The sequence below is a fragment of the Gouania willdenowi genome, chromosome 14 (genome assembly GCF_900634775.1).
Source record: "Gouania willdenowi chromosome 14, fGouWil2.1, whole genome shotgun sequence".
Taxonomy (NCBI): Eukaryota; Metazoa; Chordata; class Actinopteri; order Blenniiformes; family Gobiesocidae; genus Gouania; species Gouania willdenowi.
This window is the reverse complement of record NC_041057.1, coordinates 19,956,045-19,976,090: the sequence shown is the minus strand read 5'-3', so window position 1 is coordinate 19,976,090 and position 20,046 is coordinate 19,956,045. Positions and strand designations below refer to the sequence as shown.

At 37.7% G+C, this 20,046-nt stretch overlaps 1 protein-coding gene across 2 annotated transcripts in view; it reads left to right on the top strand.

The window, feature by feature from the left end:
• Positions 1-20,046, top strand: part of LOC114475608 (roundabout homolog 2-like) — a 111,517-nt gene that overhangs the window by 68,397 nt on the left and 23,074 nt on the right. For both annotated transcript variants that reach the window (XM_028466575.1, XM_028466574.1), the window contains 8 exons: positions 338-462; positions 3,436-3,607; positions 8,064-8,269; positions 12,888-12,969; positions 13,085-13,250; positions 13,568-13,734; positions 13,830-13,951; positions 17,541-17,772. In XM_028466575.1, the coding sequence (XP_028322376.1) occupies positions 338-462; positions 3,436-3,607; positions 8,064-8,269; positions 12,888-12,969; positions 13,085-13,250; positions 13,568-13,734; positions 13,830-13,951; positions 17,541-17,772 (1,272 nt within the window). The remainder of the gene's footprint in view (positions 1-337; positions 463-3,435; positions 3,608-8,063; positions 8,270-12,887; positions 12,970-13,084; positions 13,251-13,567; positions 13,735-13,829; positions 13,952-17,540; positions 17,773-20,046) is intronic.

Genomic DNA, 20,046 nt, shown 5'->3' with positions numbered 1-20,046 from the left:
TTAGACTTGCATATTTGCGTTACCCTTGCTTCCCCTCGTAGATCCTTGTAGATTTACCACTTCGCTTGTTTTTAAAATGGGCTTCAGTTGACTTTAAAGTCCAGTATAGATGACAGGTTAGAGCCCAAAAATGAGTTTATAACATTCATTCTGATGAATGAATGACTTGTGTAACTACATTAAAACAATGTCTTCAATAAAAGTGAAGATCCAATGCATGTGCCACTTTAGCTTTAGCTTATAGTTGATGTTTGCTTGTTGATTGTCACACATAAACCTCTTTGTATCACTATTGTTGTATGTTTCTTTTCTTATTTTTTTAAATACGTGAATTCAGAGGCACCTCAGTTCATAGTGCGACCACGTGACCAGATAGTGGCTCAAGGACGGACAGCTACGTTTCCCTGTGAAACAAGAGGCAAACCTCAGCCTGCAGTGTTCTGGCAACGAGAGGGAAGCCAGGTAATTTCACCACTTCTGACCCATGATTACTTTACAGCTTAGGTATCTGAAATCTTGAAATGTGTGAAATTGGTTAAGCCATGGTCACCTGAGTGAGGTTCCTTTCCAATGCATAATGCAGTGTTGAAAGTCATGTGCTGCACGAGACTCATTAGACATAATGAGAGTGGGCTTGTGCCCTTTTCTACCTATCAGCTTGTCTGCCTGTGGTGCAGAAACACAACACCATGCCTCAATGTCATCATCATGACCACAGGTTAGCACAGCAGGACTATCTCTGGTGGACCATCACTGGTCCCCTTCCTGACTTAATGTAACTGCTTGGATTTGCTGCTTTATTAGTAAAGTGCTGTACAAACATTTCAGTATCATCCCATCCAAAGAAAACATGGAAAGACAGTCACAAATAACATGGGAGACAAGAATGGAAGAACTGTGGGTCGCCACGGGCATTGGGGCGCCCCGAATTTAGATGAAAAATGAGAAAAACATAAAGAGAGGTGAGGGGAAAAGGCATGTTTTGAACTGACCTCCCTATTGAAGAGTAAAGTACAAAACAATGAAAAAAAAACCTCTTGGCATACATGCATTAAGTAAAAACAGTCAAGAAAACACAGTCACGAAAACCATAGCACATAGGCAGTTGGGGTGGGTGGGGGGTTATCTAGCCACTGGGTGGGCGCGGGTGTGCAGCCTCTCTAGGCGCTCCTCCAGCCACCTTCCCTGGGCAAGAGGGGAGGTAAAAATGGTAAATGGACTTGATTTATATAGCGCTTTATCCCCACACTGAAGCAGTCTCAAAGCGCTTTACATATCAGCTCATTCACCCAATCACTCTCACATTCACACACCAGTGGGACAGGACTGCCATGCAAGGCGCTAGTCGACCACTGGGAGCAACTTAGGGTTGAGTGTCTTGCCCAAGGGCACTTCGATACATAGTCAGGTACTGGGATCGGGTGGAGCGCCAGTGAAGGCGTAGTCAAAATAAACTTTGATTACCCTCTGATACAGTCAGATATTATGGTTCAGAAGACGAGAGTCCAGATGGCAAATGGGGAGAGGAGGTGGGGAGGAGGAGGACGGAGCGTCAGATCTGTAAACATCCATGATGAGATTGGGACCCAACCCTGAGCTGGCGTGTTGGGGGAGGCCAAGTGGTGATAACAATTTGTTTTAAATTCAGGCTAGCTCTCTTTCAGTAGCCTTTAAGTCTCTGGTCACAGTAAATCCAGTCGTGTGGCATCTAACAGCAGTTGGCCGAGACAATCCTCTCCATGCTTTCCAAGATCAATTTGAATCCACTCAAATGCTCCAATGTAGCCTCCTGCTTACTTAGTTAATTCATTGTGATAGTCTGAGAGATCTCTGACAGTTCAGTGCCCTACCCCATCCTTCAGAGATGACTGGCAGCCTTCCCAAAACAGCTGCCAACGTAATACAGACTTTCCGATAGATCAGAAAGCCACCAGCTCCAATCAACAGCATCCCTGCTACCATAATTCTAATCATGTATATATCCTCAGCATCGTCAATGAAAAGTCAAGACAGACACACGACCTTCCACTTGTTCCAAGAATCCATCGTGTATCCGGCTGCAAATGTTCCATCCGGACATGCAGGCTCACCTTGGCCTGGTCTTCTCATTAAGAAAATTTGATCAATAGTATTAAGAGACAAGCTAACCAAATCCATACTTTAGGGTTTTGGAAGAATGCAGAGAGAGTTTCCTATTAGCTTCACAAGACAGCAGACAAAACAAGCACTGAGGGAAGATAATGGAGGAAAGCAGGAGCAGAAAAATGTGACCGCCTTCACCAAGAAGCAGAAGAGAAAAGGGAGTAAAGTTTAACAGTGCTTAGTGATATTAAACAAACAACATGGATGGATGGGTTATCAAAATTATTAGTAACACTTTAGTGGAGTTTTATACATAAGGCTGACATTTCGCTGTCGTTAGCATGAATAAGGTGTTATGTAGGCTGTCATTGAAGTGTTACCCTATTACCCTATACCCATTAACCAGAAGTGAAAGTTCCCACGTTACTGTAACTGAGTTGCTTTCATGGGTACTTGTAGTTTTTTGAGTATATTTCTAAATCAGTAATTTCACTTGTACTTAAGTATGTTTTAAAAGAAGTAAAGTAATTAGTTACATTTCTACACCTAACCGTTACTAAGTAAATTATTATTATTTTTGTTTAAAAATGATCAACGTACCTTGTGAAACTCCAAAAAACGGAATAACCAGACAACAATCAAATGCAATGAGAAAATAACCAGCATTGAATGCTGGTTATTTTCTCAGTTTTAGTAACCTGGTAATTTTTTTTGTTATTTTGAATTGAATTCATTAGTGTTATTTTATTTGAAAAAGAATTGTATATTTTGACAAACTTTATTTGTTTCCGATGCCTTTGTGGAAAACAAATTAATTTCCATTTCCATTTAAGCAATATTTGGTCTCTTTATACCTGAGATGTTTACTGTATGCAAGAAAAATGTGACCAAATGTATTACCAAAAATACATGTGGGGTGTGAAAGCATAGTAACTTTTACTTTGTGTAATATTTAATTGAGCTACTTTTTACTTGTACTTTAGTATCTTATGTATGACTTACTTGTACTTCTGTTTGAGTACAAATCAAGTAACAGTACTTCTGTTTGAGTAAGATATATCTGTACTCTTTACACCTCTGACTCTACTTAACCCTTACCCTACGTAACATGACTAGATCCCACCACCTAACCCAAAAAATGACAACATAGCTCCAAAAGTGTCATAATGTGAGCCTTATATTAACCTTCAAGTAATGTTACGAAATGAGTTAATAAAAATTCAATGTATGGTCTGTAACACATCACTTAAAAATGTGTATATGTTTTGAATAATATGGAAATCTTTTTTTTTTTTTTGAACATCTCATTCATATTTGACATTTTGAATTACCTCACACTTTCCCTCCCCGCAGGATCTTCTGTTTCCAAATCAGCCATCTCAGGGAGAGAGCCGTGTTTCAGTGTCTGTGAGCGGAGAGCTGACCATCTCAGATGTACAACGCTCTGATGCTGGGTATTATATCTGCCAAGCTCTCACTGTGGCAGGCAGCATCATGGCCAAGGCTCAGCTTGAAGTAGCAGACGGTAAGACAGGATGCAACAACACATGCACACTTACTACACAACACTTAACTGTGTGAGTATTATAGTCATGTACTGTGGCTAAATATAGAAAGTTTTTCTCATAAGCACCACAATGATTGAATAGCGCAGGCGCAATTAGTCATTCCTAAGCACCGCCAGAACTACTTTGCGCTGTTGTGAAATGGTAAATATTATTTATTGCTGTAGTTTCTTTCTTTTTGCATTATTTGAAAATATAGCAGCATTAAAACAACATTTTTGTCAGTACATGTTACATTCTGGTCCGTCTCTTCGAAAGATGAATACTTTGTCTTTACAATCGATTAAAACGAGCTCATAAGCTTTCTGCTTTTTCCGGACAATAAAAACTGACTCATCAAAAACCTTTTATCCCACCACATTTCTAATGCCAATGAGGCATCTGGCATCTGAACGCACTAGAAACCAGCCAGCCCTCATCATTCTTTTCATTTTCACTTTATCATTTGTGAAGACAGAGAACAATGAAACTGTGCAAAATAAAACTGTCTACTTGATGGAAAGACGCTCAACACTTCCTTGACAAAAGCTTTAATGTCAGCATTAAGTGCTCCGCTGCTGCCAGCTGGAAGATGTTTATACCCTTTTCTTCATTCACTTCTTGGCATTTTCTCCCACACATTATTAAATTAACATCTGTTGAAGTGTTTTTTGTGAGAGCAAATGACTGCTGCTCTTTCAGTCCGAGGATACGGATCAATATCAAAATGTTAGGTGAAGAACAGCCGAGACCAGACAAATGACTTAGACAGGTGGAAAAGATGGATGGAGTTGGTGTCGTGCCAGGTAGAGGGTTTCAGAGCCCGCATCAAGTCATCAACAGATTTATAGTTCAAGTGTTGGTTCTCCCTGCAATAAAAACTTGATAAAAGGTCAGATATGACCTCTGTTATGGCCCTCACCGAGACAATACCTCAAAGTCTGGTTGGGAGAGAAGACCGCAATATATTAAGAACGTCAGATAACTTACAGGAAATTCAACTTAGATATACAATCAAAACTGACAATGTTCTGATGCAACTTTTTCATTTCCCATATGATACCGACATTGCATTCTTGCGTGTCGGCCGATACCGATATTGATCCGATATTAGCATGAATCAGACATTTATTTTGTTGTGTGGAATGTTAGAAAAGGCTTGATCAAGTGATGTCACTCAAACAGAGAACAATAGTCAGCAACAGTAGGTATGAGAAAAACTGACCCATTTATTATTAACCAATTAGTTACACACGTTTTAACCTTCAACATCATATCTACAGTATTCTACAATCGAATAGAATAAATAAAAAATGAATTGAAAAATAATTAAAAAATATTGGTAAATCCAGAAATTTGAATCCGATATCTGATATTCATTTTCAGGCTAATATCGGCCCGATATCAATAGTGAATCGGGACACCCCTAATCAAGACAAAGGAACGGATAACTATAAGAGGCCCTATAACAACACTGAACAGAAATAAACATTTAATCTAAATCCGACATCAAAACAAGAGCACTCAGAGGGCACAAACTTTTACCAAGCACCAAATATCCTCTTACCCAGGGATCATTAAATTAATTTGGATTCTGATTCTTATTATTAGTTTTATTGTAAACACATTCCCAGTCTTCCATATTCTTTTTTTTTAGATATTTCTGGAATGCTTAAAAGCAAGGGTTTTCAAGTACTCTACTGTAATTGAGTTGCTTTTATGGGTACTTGTACTTTTTTGAGTATATTTCTAAATCAGTAATTTTACTTGTACTTAAGTTTGTTTTAAAAGAAGATAAGTAATATATTACATTTCTACACCCAATTGTAAGTAAATTATTATTTGTTGTTTTAAAATGATCGACAGACATTGTAAAACTAGAAAAAATGAAATGACCAGACAACAGTTAAATGCATCACATCATAGCCGACCAATCAGATTAAACGTACGGTAATGCACAGCGCCAAAACAGCATTGCATGCTGGTTATTTTCCCAGTTTTAGAGTATGTAAATGTAGCTATGCTTAGATCCTCAGATTTCTTTTTTTTATTTTGAAATTTTTTTTTTTTTTCAGAATTAAAAAGTTGATTTTTACAAACCGTTTATTTTGTACAGATGCCTTTGTGGAAATTTCCAATTTTGTAAGATTTGGTCTCTTCCTTTTTAAGTTTATACATGAGATGTTAAATAAACATGGGGGGTGAAAGTAACTCGTAACTTTTACTTTGAGTACTATTTAATTGAGCTACTTTTTACTTGTACTTGTGTATTTTATGCATGACTTACTTGTACTTGACTACAATTTCAATAAAGTAACAGTACTTCTCCTTGAGTAGGATATGTTCGTACTCTTTACACCTCTGCTTAAAAGTCGGAGATTGGAATTTTCACCTCAGAAATGCAGAGTTCGAAGTTTCCTCGAACACAGCATTAATCTAGACCTCCCCCTCCCTGTCCTGATTGCTGAGTGGAATCAGGTGTTCATCTGAGAGAGGAAGGAAAGAGAGGAGGCACCAGCTATCACACTTCTATCCCTAGACTTCTACGGTTACTACATTTTACAATTTGTATCTTTATTAGGTGATTGTGTCCTTGGATATTAAAAGTCATACCTTTTTGAATGTTGGAAAATAATATATTCAATTGAGACTGTTTCACAAAGTTGATTTATCTGTGTGATAGTTCAGATAATGTCAGTAATATCTAAAGACCAGTAACCAGTTCTTAAACCACTATTTATTTAAGGGATACACATTTAACGCTTTAGAAAGCTCACATTGTTCCTACACACATGCACACACAGACACAATAACTATTTTACTTGGACTTGGGAGTTGGTAGGGATTGTTATTGGAAGTGTGTCTATGTGGGGGAAACTTATATATATTTTATTATATATTTATTCCAGCACATTAGCTGTAGTTTCTGGGTTCCCAAAGTGGGGTACGGGTATACCCGGGGGTACACAAAAAGTTTTAGGGGTTACATGAGTACAGATTAAAAACAGCATAACAAAATTGGAAACTAGAATATAAGTAGACCAGCAGTCAGGAGTCTCCATGCATTGCCACAACTGCTTTAGTTGATGTGTTGATCAAGTACAAAAACCGTATCGTCTGTGAATGAAGGCGGGCTGAAGGAAAGGAGGTGGTGATGCCATTTTTTTGGGCTGTCTAGAAATCACGGAACATGGAATTTTCCCAATGCTTGTAAATGTCATTGAAATCTGTGAAAGTGATAGTTTACTTTTAATTTGGGAAGAGTTTCTGGTCCATCCTCATTCGTATATGACACCTAGTTTCAATCTGTAGTGGATCAAACTGCGACTGTACGTTGGACATAGTATGAAAATAGTTGAATCACTGTGACCAACGTGGACGGAAGTTTGCATCAGTCAGAGTTTTAATTAATCGTCCAGCAGCAGCTGAGTGACGCACAAGTCCGTGTGGCTTCAAATGTAACTAAGTCCATATTTCTAGTGCAATATGATGTTTCACCTTATGGGGGCGCTGAACTTATTCCAGGGTTAGAAGCACATAAGAGGAAAAGGATTTACGCACACCTGAGAATGCGCGTAAAGCCAGATTTGAATGGGAACACCCACATTTAAGGGCTGCTCCACCCACAGTGCGTAACTGGGATGAACACTTCACTTCACTAAACAGCAACACTAGTTTTATTTTCCCACATATTTTGGCTTATATTAAAGCTGGAATATTTCATTGTCTTTCTGCTTACAGTAATGTGCTGTGCCTGATTGTTCTGTTATTCTGCATGATGCATTCTCATTGTGCTTAAGGAGGTTTGACCAAAGATAAGGCAGAGAGAGCCTGCAGTAAAAATTCATGTCAATGGCAACAGAACAAATACCAGTGTAGAACAAAAAACAGTATAGAACAAAAAACAGTGTAGATCAGCTCCAAAGAAAGACATGAGAGGTAGATTCCAAGATCTTGCCTGTCTAGAATGCTGTACGTTTTTTTGTTTTTCCCCCTATACTATACTCTACTGATGTCAACGTTTAGTTCTTGCATGAGTTTTGTGGAAGGTCAGCTGCCTCGCTAGTGAAGATGCGCGGCCATGAGCCACCGTAGGCACACAAATGTCAGACAGAAATGTGTTGAAAAGGTGTTGTGAGAAAAGTACAACAATTTACACTATGGGTAAAGCATTGTTGACCGTCGCATTGTAATTAAAGCTGGAAGGTGTGATGAAGTGCCGTGGGCACAGTGGCCTGATGTGTAAAAGGATCACAAAACAGTCATTTTCTGACATAACAAATCCATCGTCAAGTCCTAACATCTCAAGGCCATAACTAGCGATATAAATAATCCCATGCACAAATTATCACCTTCTAAGGTCATATTAGATCATCCCTTATTTCACATATAAAGGGGGAAATGACCATGACATCACCTGTTTGTTGTTTCTCCTAGCCCTAAAGGACCGCCCACCACCTATCATCCGCCAAGGCCCATCAAACCAAACACAGGCACTGGGAAGCGTGTCCCTGCTTCGGTGTCAGGCATTGGGGGATCCAGAGCCCACAGTCACATGGCGTAAGAATGGGGCCAATCTGCTTGGAAAGGATCCTCGGTTTTCCTTGCTGGAGCATGGCAGCCTGCAAATCCAGAGCACCAAGGTTGGTCACAAAATAAGAACGAGACCACAGTTCTTCAAGGAAAACCTAATATTATATAGAGCAAGGTTTAAGGTGCTCTTGTTTTTCTAGAAGAGTAGAAATGCTACTTGGATAAAACGTGTACAGAACACAGTCATGCCATCTTTAACTCATTCACTGCCATTAATGTAATATTACGTCATTTCAAATCCATACACTCAGTGCCATTCACGTAATATTACCTCAATTACGTTTTTTTCCCAGAGATTGATAAAAGACACACAGGCGGAGGACCCTCATCAATATCTAAGCTGTAGTGTGACGTAGTGAGCAACTGCAGGTGGCAGCAGCACACCTTTGGATGATAGATTAGCCACTGGTGCTACCATTAGCTAAGGAAGGAGAAGCAGGGACGAGGGAGATTATGGCAATATCACAGAGTGATATTGGGAAGTATCAAGCAGGTCACAGCACCACATGCTTACACAGAACATGTGTGGACCTGAGTAGATTATTGATAATGTCGCGATCATAAGAGATAAAACCATCAACTAACCGGGCCAAATGGGTCATCTCTGCGTGTCAGGAGGAAGAGGAAGTGACGTCTGTGTGTTTGACGGGGGGAGGAGATATAAAATACAGTAAGCAAAACATTCCACTGTGAGCCAAATAGCAAAATAATAATAATTGTGCCATCAAAAGCCTTGTCTTGTGTTGTTATTTTTTTTTTTTAGAAAGAAACCAATGTTCAGATGTTATAGTTTTATAAAGTAGACAGATTTTTTTTTTTTTTTTTTTTTTAGAAAAAGCTGTTTTTCTCAGCTTTTTACTTGATTTGTATAAAACTTGATCTATTCAACTGCTGATTATGGAAGAACGAATCAAGCTACAAACAATTTTCTTTTTCTAATCAAAATAGAAACTTTAATCTTTCAGAATCTGGTTTCAGATTGTCATTGTACAAAACATTTTGTCAAAATGCTCTAAAATGGCTGGCACTGAGGGGGGTAAAAATTCTGAAAATGGCTCGCACTGAATGAATTAATATTTTAGAAGCAAGGACAAAACTATAATTTCATCTAATTTGATTATCTAGCATTAGATATGCCTACATAAACAATTATTACCAAATAGGTAATGTTTTTGCTAGTCTTTATTTACAGTATTTGTTTGTTTGTTAACAGGATTACGTCAAAGCTTAGCAAATGTTGACCAAAGGTAAACCTTACTTACCTTATGGAAGATTCCATAAAATTCCGTCGGGGATCTGGATCAGTTTGAGGAATCCAATATTCTCTATTTCTCCTTATTGCCGAAAGTTTAAAATTTGTAACTGACCGATCTTTAGGAATTTTGACTGACTTATGTCGGATTGGTTCCTCATTTTTCCCACCAGGTTTCATTCGGATCGCATTCAGATTGCACATTTTATTGGGATTTTTTAAAAAAAAAAAATGGTGGTGCCCCTGTGTTTGGACAAATGTGTCTCATCATTAATGGAAATTTCTTCCGAGCTTTTAATGGTGAATGATCATTGTAACATGATCAGGATCACTGATCCAGATAACTGCCAATATCTGACAAAGAGGATAGTTGGCGCTTGGCGGAGGTTTGTGCTCTCTGAGTGCTCTTGTTTAATTGGTTTTTAAATGAACTTTTAATAACTTTTAAATAATTTACAAGTCAAATATGTGAAAAACATATGATGGTAACCCTTTTTAGGGGGAGTTTCTGATGGTTTTTGTTTATGTAAATAAACTATAAAAATATAAAAATATGACCATATCCATAAAACCTTATTTAATATTTAATACTTAGTCTTGTGTTAATATAATCATCGTCTTGGGCTCTGTTTACTTTTATTTTTTAACCATGTATGTTTCTTTTCACCTTGTTATAGTTGGAGCCAATGTAACAAAAGTAATTTCCCCCTGGGATTATTAATGTAGATTCTGATTCTGAAATTAATATCTGGCTGAGTTTGATTTCAATCAATCCTTGAGGTTAATCCTAATTCTGATAGAATAGTGTCAGACTACTGAAAGTAATGGGTTACAAGTACTCACGTTACTGTAATTGAGTTGCTTGTATGGGTATTTTTTTTTACTTGTACTTAAATAAGTTTTAAAAGAAGTAACACAATTACATTTCGACACCTAGCTGTTACTGAGTAAATTATTATTTTTTTGTTTTAAAATGATCAAAGGACCGTGTGAAACTACAAAAAATGAAATAACCACACAATCAAATGCATCACATCATAGTCGACCAACCAGATTAAACATAATACACGGCGCCAAAAACAGATTTAGACTTTATAAATATAGCTAAACTTAGAGCCTAAATTTTTATTTTGAATTGAATTAATCGGTGTTATTTTTATTTATTTTTTTAAATTGTACATTTTGACAAACCATTAATTTTAGACGAACGCCTTTGTGGGAAAGAAATTAGTTCAAATTGTGCAAGATTTGGTCTCTTCCTTTTTCAAGTACTGTATGCAAGGGAACTGTGGCAAGATTCATTACCTACATTTTTTTTAATTCTGCTACTTTTTACTTGTACTTGACTATTGTATGCGTTACTTACTTTTAATTGTACTTATACAACTTCAATCAAGTAACAGTACTTCTACTTGAGTAGAGGATTGAAGCTGCATGAATTATTTGACAGTCCATAATGTACAGAGTAATGGAATGATTCTGGTTTGATTCCACTTTTTGTTTTTATTTAACATGGAGGATTTTGTTACGCTTTGATACTCGGCACAGCATTGCACATTGTTGCAGATTTCTTATCTTGGTCTCATAGTTCCATGTCAAACCATTTAGGCATCTGTTGAAAGTGCTGGATAAATCAAGTTCCCATTGCAACATAAAGGGCATAAAAAACCAGCCCACTTTCAGATTTGTTAAAGATTTCTTAATGTGTACTGAAGAAAACACACAAATACAGCAGAAAAAAAACAAAAAAAAAAAAAGTTCTAAGTCCTATTTTCATGGATGAAGGGACAACAGTCAGGGTGTTGGACCATGTAATTTCTCCTCATCCAAGGTGCCCAGCTAAAGCCAAGATTGACTCAGGGGAACTCCCCTGTAGACTACGGTGCAGAGGGCACACAATGTCCCCTCCCATCGCGCTTCCAAAGCTTCTTTCTCTTCCGAATGACTGCTCTCAACCTCCTTGTCTACGCTGTCTCCCAGTGAGCTCTCAGATTAAATATTGAATCCTGTTCTACGGTATTTAGGATTGTTTAAAAGTTTATTTGATCCTGAATAAATGAAGAAGAAAAAAAGAGCAGAAGCTTTACATTAGTGTTTTAGATTACTTTCTATGGCTGACGTGTGCGTTCAGTGTATTATTGCACTTAGGTCACATTTTAGCAGCAACGCAAACATTATTTTCATGATAAGATATTGAAATAATTAGATTCAAGTTGTACACAAATCTCAAGGATTAAGTCTCTCTTACAGCACTTCCATCATGTAATGTGATATGATTATTAAAATGAGTTTATAATTAATCCTCGCGAGGATGTCAGTGGAAAAAAGATTATTTCAACTCGATAGGATATCAGATGAATATCTTTAATTTTTATGCTCAACTGATTATACTGCACACATCCCACTTTGTGCTAACCTGTAGGTCACATTTACGCTTTTAAACATTTCCCCCACTTCCATGTGACAAAGATGCCATCCATTAATTAAAAAAAAAAAAAAAATCAATCAATAAAAGGAGAAGAAAAAAAAAAATCTGGTGCACATCAACTTTGTTTATCTCATTTAAAAATGAAAGATCTTTTTTGGCTAAATGATGTCATTTGAATGCAAATCAAATGGACCAGTGCAGTGAGCTTGGCTTGCTTTTAAAATGTGAATCATAAAGTATTGACTTTAGTAAGTTGTTAAACGCAGTGATTTAGTTGGAATCCCTGAGCAGCAGTTACACTCAAGGACAGATACTGGGTGTGAAGGGTCGAATGGTGAAAATGTTAGAGTGTAATGTCACCATGTCAGTGTCACATTTTTTTTTCTCCCCCTCTTGAAAAATAGCGTATCCATTTTTTTTTTTTTTTTTCTCAAGCCATTATTAACTAAGTCTTCATATATTGTTCCTCCCGTGTCGGCACCGGTATGGATAATGCTGATGGCCTCTGAGTGACCATTATTGGAGGAAATCAATTAGGAAAATTAATGTAAGCTTTTACTGGCATCTCTTTTTTTCATTGGCCAGTATTAAAGTTTTTCTCATCCACTCTCAAGCTTTACTCAAGCCAAATGTAGGCCAAAGGAGGTTAATGTGTTTTTTTCTGTACGAGCTGCAAACCTTCGTCAAAAGCCCAGACTGACGTAAGACTTGGAGAAACCATTTGGGACTTACCAAGGATTCAGTTAAACAGCGAGAATGGGGGGTGGGGGGTGGGACAAAGAAATGCCTTAAAGCTATTTTATTTTTTATTTGGATCAGCAAAAAAGTCATCATGGGTCAATTAATAAACATGGCGTCCTCCAACTCCTTGCTTTTTAGTGCTGAGTTGTTTCCTGTAACGACCTTGATATGAGCGTAATAATGAAAGTTGCACACTAATGGATGTTGACCGTACTGAAGATGTAATATCATAATCTGTCTTTTATAGTTGTCTGACTCAGGGTTGTACACCTGTGTTGCGACTAGCTCCAGTGGAGAAACATCGTGGAGTGCATACTTGGATGTCAGAGGTCTGAGTTTCCCATTAAAAATTAACAGTATATTTATCGATATTAATCACAACACTGCTTTCATATCTTTTTGCTATTCGGAGTAATAATAACTGTGTCTCTCCTGCTTCCTCAGACTCCACTGACCTCGTAGACTTCATGTCTCTCAATGCAACCGCCCTCCCAGGGCCCCCCTCCAAGCCAGAGGTCACGGATGTTACCAAGAGCAGTATCTCGTTGTCATGGGAACCAGGGCCAGAGGCGGGCTCCCCGGTGTCCTCATATGTCATTGAGGCTTTTGGGTACGTCTGTAACCAGTGGCCTCGGGTAACATTTAGTGACCCCAAACTTTCATTGCAATAACAGATGTGATTGTGTCCTTGGGCTGTGGAGGGACTCTGGGAAGGTTCAAATATAATTTCCAAAGACATTTATACTGTATGAAATAAAGACTTGACCCAGAGTTTCATTATAATATAAAACAGTGAGTAATTGAACTGATTTTCGAAGATCTTGATTGAATTTTGTGTAATTGTTGCTGTATTTGAAACATTTTCTCCCTGTTGTTAGGCTAGTACTAATTACTGTATGTGTCTGATTGAATATGTTCCTTTTACAGTCAGTCGGTGAGCAACAGCTGGCAAACGCTAGCAGATCATGTGAAAATCACCGGGTTCACTGTGAGGGATCTGAGACCGAACACTGTCTACCTGTTTATCATAAGAGCTGTCAACGCTCAGGGGCTTGGGGACCCAAGTCCGATGTCTGAGCCAGTGCGGACACAAGGTACAAAAAATAACATTTTTGGTGTAATGAGTAAGTAATGATAAATGACAGCTTGAGATCATCATGAGAGTAAATGTTTCTCTTTCCTTCTAAAGACATTAGTCCTACGGCTCAGGGAGTGGACCATCGACGTGTGCAGAAAGAGCTCGGGGATGTGGTGGTCAACATGCATAATCCTGTAGTTCTTAGTTCCACTTCAGTGCAGGTGACGTGGACGGTGAGTATTAGTCACAGGTTTTTCGAAAAAAAATATAATTCCGTGTAGCTTTTAGCTAATCAGATACAGACAGTCTTTGCCTCATAGATCAATAATAAATCATAAGTCATTTGAAGATGTAAAAGGGTAAACTAGCCACTTGAGAAGACTGTCTTCATCTTTGCTTGTCTTTATCCTTTAAATGATCTTAGTGACGTTTTTGGACATGTTTTGCACATTGCATTGTAAAGTGTGGAGTCCCAGCTTGATTTCTTGTATTTCCTTGCTAGACAGGAATCAGAACCAGAAAAACCTTTATTAATCACTGAGGGGTAATTAGAAAAGCAAAAAAGTGGCATATTAAAGAACAGCACTAATAGTAATAATATTAATATTAATAATAGTAATAATAATAATGCACACACAGAAAACAAGGGGCAAGACAACACAAAGAGGTTGTAATGACATGGTGCAAATGAATAAGGTGCAATGATGGCCATGAGCGTTCTAAATGTTTATGTACACATTAAAAATACTAAAAATTATAATAAATAATACAAATAAAATAAAAGTATATACAGTATGTAAACACATTTTTATTTTATTTTAGGACAATAATTGGCTTGACTTAATTTTTGTTCAAATTAGTTCCCTCTATTCCCCGTGATACAGTATCCCACCTTAGCAAAACACCAGAAATCTGTTAGGGAGTCAGTAAGCAAAAGTTCTTGTGGGCACACACAAGAAATCACAACAATGGCATTAAATGGAGTGTTTACATTTGTGATAAAGATGAACTTTTGAGCAGCAATTTCAACCTTTTTTTTTTTTTGATTGATAATTTGGTATTGAATAATATAAGATCCACCACTTTTCAGCATTCACATTATAACAATGTGAAAGAAATTAGAAAGAAAATAAACATTGGTACTCCCAACCTTCAATAGTATATGTATGTATGTATTTATATATATATTTAATAACAAATCCTACTAAAGTAACACCATTTCCTCCCATGATACTTTTGGGAGTTACATTTATTTAAAAGACGAGAACTAAAGAAAAGAAAAAAATAAAAAAAACAATACAAAACAATAAAAAAAATGTACACACACTTCTCTTAAACAAAATTAATAATGAAAATAATAGATGAGAAGGGAATCAAACAAACAAACAAAAAGCAATTTCAACCTTTTACACATATTTTCTTTGATTTATTGATCTATGACGCCTTCACTATGGATTTTCATCTCCAGCAGCTTCTAAATGTTTCTACTACTGTTACTTTCAGAGTAGTGCAGCACATGTGGTCTAAGTTTGCTCTGGAGCTTTCCACTTTGCATGTTGTCTTGGATTAGCTGGCGCATGGACGCATGGAATGCAAACACATTCATTGTCCCAACAGCTGTTGCTATATAATTTTAATTTAGCTTGTGGTGAAAGGGGAATCACGAGTAATGTTTGTATTCCGAAAGCATTCATCAACATTAGGTGCCACAGGTGTCACTTCTGGAAGCAGCTTGCAGTCGGCGCTCGGTTCAGAAGTGTTGTTTCTATTTGTTGGCGCAGCGTCCCATGTTTTCTACTGCTGTCGGCTAATAACACACCTTGGATCGAGTTGTACTCCTCTGCTATTTTATGTTTGGCAGTATGATAACTATGTACTTGTATACAGCTTTTAGACCAGAACAGTGACAAGATAAACTGTTTGTGGCCGATCTCAACGGGTCCACAGTCATTATTTGAACTGTTTCCATTTGTTGAAAGAGCACTCTTTTATTATCTGCAAAAAGTTCCTTTAAGTGATTTGTAGGTCATAGTGAGTTGGAATGATTTTCCAATTGTGCATTTTGAATTTCCTGTTTCGGATTTGGTCAGTCCACTTTAATTGGACAAGCTGTCACACTTTATGAAGACAGTGCAACGACAGGAACGATTTCTCTTCTTTCCAAGTTCTTCTCCTCTCTCCTTGCTTTATGCCATCTCTAGATGGGAGCTGAAAATTGTGTTTATTTTTTTGTTGGGAAAAATCCATCCAAAAATAACCAGAAATATTCCTTTTGTTTAAAAAAAAATAGCTCTTTTTTACTTGAAGCTTTATATCTACATGATCACTTACGTAAGTGTGGAGTAAATTATTGAAGACAGCTGCTATTTGTGAGCTTTCTAAAGTCACAAATACGTTTTGATGAAAGTGTTTGTGCGTAAAGAGAAAAACATCTTTTATGCCTTTTTGCTTTTTTATGGCGCCTATAAAAGGGTTGTCATGATTTTACTCGTACCTAAAAGGCTTTTGCTAAATGTTTGCTGATTACATATTTACTTTATTATCAGAATCCCAACAGCAAAGGAAAAAACACGACTTTTCAAGGCTATGTTTTGCTTCCTGGGTATTGAAGTTCTCCTACTACACAGAAGCAAATACATTATGGTTCCTGGTTCTTAGCTGCTAAATAAGCCAGAATACTATAACCATGGATCATACCTGTCAAGTTTTAGATTTGAAAATAAGCCATTCCACCACCACAACCAATCTCCAGTATCCCTTATATTTTAATACAAGCGTACAAGAAATCTAAAATAGTTAAATTTGCTGATACAAAATGCTACACAGGCACATTTATTAACAAACAGATGCACAATATGTGACTCTTTAGTCTTTTCCACCTGTAAGGGACAGCACGTGTGAGTGAGTTCTGTAGTGTAGCTTGTTAGGTGGAAGATCTGGGTTAGAATGCACTCAGTGATCATCTAACTGAGCTTTACAATGAGTATTTTAATACAAAATCTATTATATATACAAATATTGATATATGCGATATCGCCCAGCCCTAATTCCTACATTATAATACAGCCTAAATGAAAACATAAATGGATATATGAAGCACATGTGTTTATTTAATATACTTACAGTTCATGTACAAGTCAACACGTTGCATATTTACTGTTAATTTCATGTTGCTTATCTTTAGGTTAGACATTTACATTTTATTTTAATTATATGTTTTCTTTTAATTTCTCATGCTCACTTATGTGGTTCTCTGGTATTCACTAATGACTTATTAGACACATTTATTACAGACTTTACCTTCTTTAACACTTTTTGACAGGAGTGAATATTTGTGGCACTTGTGATTGGCTGATTTCTTCATGCTGACTTGCGTGGTTCCTTCCCCCGATGGAAGACGCTAAAATCTCAGTTACTAATCTTACAGAACATTTAACTGTGTCCCATCCTGATGCTCTTTAGGAAGGAAAAGTCTCCGTCCCATTTTACAAGCTATTTACACGAATTCTTTTTTCGCTGGAACGTCTTTCGCCACTCAGGCCACTTCAGGTGGCAGTTGTCTCGACTCTAGTGACAGCTTTCAGTTTAGTAAGGCAGAGGAATGTTATTATTTATTTATCTGTTAATTATTGTTACATTAAAATATGGGATATTTACGGTAAAATACTAATACGGGACGATGGGGGAAAGAGGGGTAAAATACGGGAGTTTCCCAGCCAAAACTATACTTGACAGGTATGCCATAGATCCACTATATACGTGATCCACTGTATATTTACAGTCTTCTTCATCCCACACTCTCTCCATCTTCCCTTTGCCCAGGTGGAGAATCCATCCCAGTTTATTCAGGGCTATCGTGTCCTCTATCGGCAAACGTCAGGGTTACCCTCTCCAGGGCCGTGGCAAACAAAAGACCTGAAGGTTGCCTCGGAGAGAGATATAACTCTCACTGATTTAAAAAAGGGCATTGTGTATGAGATTAAGGTGCGGCCGTACTTCAACGAGTTCCAGGGTGCAGACAGCGAATCCATGACTGCGCGCACCATGGAAGAAGGTAAGAGTCTGATTTGTACACATTTCTGACACAAAAATATGTTTCTGCCAAATTGGTTTTGAGAGAAAATGAAAAACACTTTAATATCACTAGACCCTTTGGTGTGCACTTTTCTACCTATCGTTGTTTTTTATCAAATAATGGCTTAATGACCAGACAGTAATGGATGGTGGCATTTCATGTACACCCTCCCACACATTATTACTGCTGCAGTGCTATCTCCCCTGTGTGGGGAAAAAAAAAACAGTTCTCCCAGATAACGCTGCACGGTTTTATGACAACCGGAGGCTCTGTAGTTGGTGAGCAGAGAGGAAAGGCGGGAATTGTCTCGGCTGATTCACTGTTTCACCAATATAACCAACATTTAACCAAACAATTTATATTTAACATTGATGGTCAACACAAAAACAGTTAAGACCCTCGGAAATCAAGAAGAAAAACTGAAACTAATGAGAAAAAGGCAGGTAGGTCATAGTAACTTTGGATAACAGATAATCTTGAAAATGTTCAAAGATCAGTAGCATTCAACCCTAAGGTGTAGCATAGAAGGTTTCTGCTTTGAGGTTGTTCAAATCAGAAGCTGCTTGACGTTTTAAGACAAGACTATTGATGTGAAAGTCAAAGCATCCATGTTTCATGATGAGAGGATCGTAGCACAGCATCTTCCTCCCTGTAGGTGTTCAAGGAAAGCTAAGAACAGTGAATGCAGCAAGTAGAGAACCCAATTAAAGTGTTAACACGGGATATCTAAAGGTCTTCTAAGGCGTGAGGAAAAGCTTTCATTTCTTAGAAACGTAGAGAGGGGATGTCATGGATTTGGTAAGAATTGGCTTGACCCACTGATTCTCTGGAGATGTCTAATGCAATGCTGCAAACTTATTTGAAAAGCAGTTGAGAATGTGGAATGTGTCTTGAAGAGATGCTTCCAGAGGGTTTTCTTGGGTCCTCTGATGTCAAAACATCTAATATCTCCCATTGCTTGAAGGGCAAGAAAAGGATTGTGTATTAAAACTAATGATCCTTACAACTGTTTAGTGATGAATGCTTTAGCAAGCCTGTTGGTGCTGTCACTGTCGTTTATGGCTACCTCAGGGTTTCCGCCTCCTGTGATCATAACTCACACGCAAAGTTGTTAGGATCAGAACGTGCTGTACACTGACACCCCATGCATTTGGTATGCATTGCAATATAAACCTCAAGGCGCCATATAAAATCACTTTACTTTAGATATAATCATAGCCTAAATAATCAACAAATATACATTGTTTGAATGAATGGGCGTTAAAACACTAATTACTTCTATAAAAACCAAAGAACAGCATGTTGACGTCATATCTGACCTATGTAGTCTTTAAAGCTGGGGTACTCAATTTATTTTCTTCAATAAAAAAACATGCTTATTTGCATCATATAGTATATTGTAAAAGTAATCATTTATAAAAAAGAATTGTACATCTGCATCCTGTCTGTGCCTTATAATTAATAATTTTAGTTAATAAAACTCTAGAAGACAAAGTCTTGGCAGTCACCCCCTCCAGCTCCAATCACCGGATTTAGAGATTTGTTTTCCTTCTAGACAGGTCATCTAATGTTCCATTTTCCTATATTTTATGTGCATCCTTTTGTGTGGCGACGTGTTTTACCGGTAGTGCACGTTTAGCTCTTGTGCACGATTTCAAGCACTTTCGTGGGAGACTGGGAGGGATTATCAGAGTGGGGGACGGGATTTACCCAGCCGGATTTCCTCTTATCACGCTAACTTCCGGGATTTATTCGGTGTGTCCTGCACTACGACGCTGGCTATCTTCTTACGGAGCTAAATCACCATGGTAACTTAGGCTGAACACCTAACCTGGTCGGGACCAGGTTGAGTGTTGGATAAGGTCTGCGCGAGTACAAAAGTCCTGCCTTCGGACCAATCAGTTCTCTTGGAAAATGACCTGCCCATTGTTAGAAGATTCTGGTTGGTGCAGATCTGACATCTGCGCTGAGGAAAGATAATATTATTAATGGGTAAATACAATCCTTTCATTTACTGATGACGTCCTTTGGGGAAGATATAGATTTACATTTGATGAAGCCTGTGTCAGGCACTCTCCGTATCGCAGACGGATCAAGTAATTCTTTCATTCATTCATTCATGCATACGCTATAGACGGAACATACTACAGTGAAACAATGCACTCACATCGAAGTGTGTGTGTGATAAATGGAGGAAGACTACCTGAATAGAAACACTTCTGTGCTGTAATAAGTGAAACTGATCATTGCTGT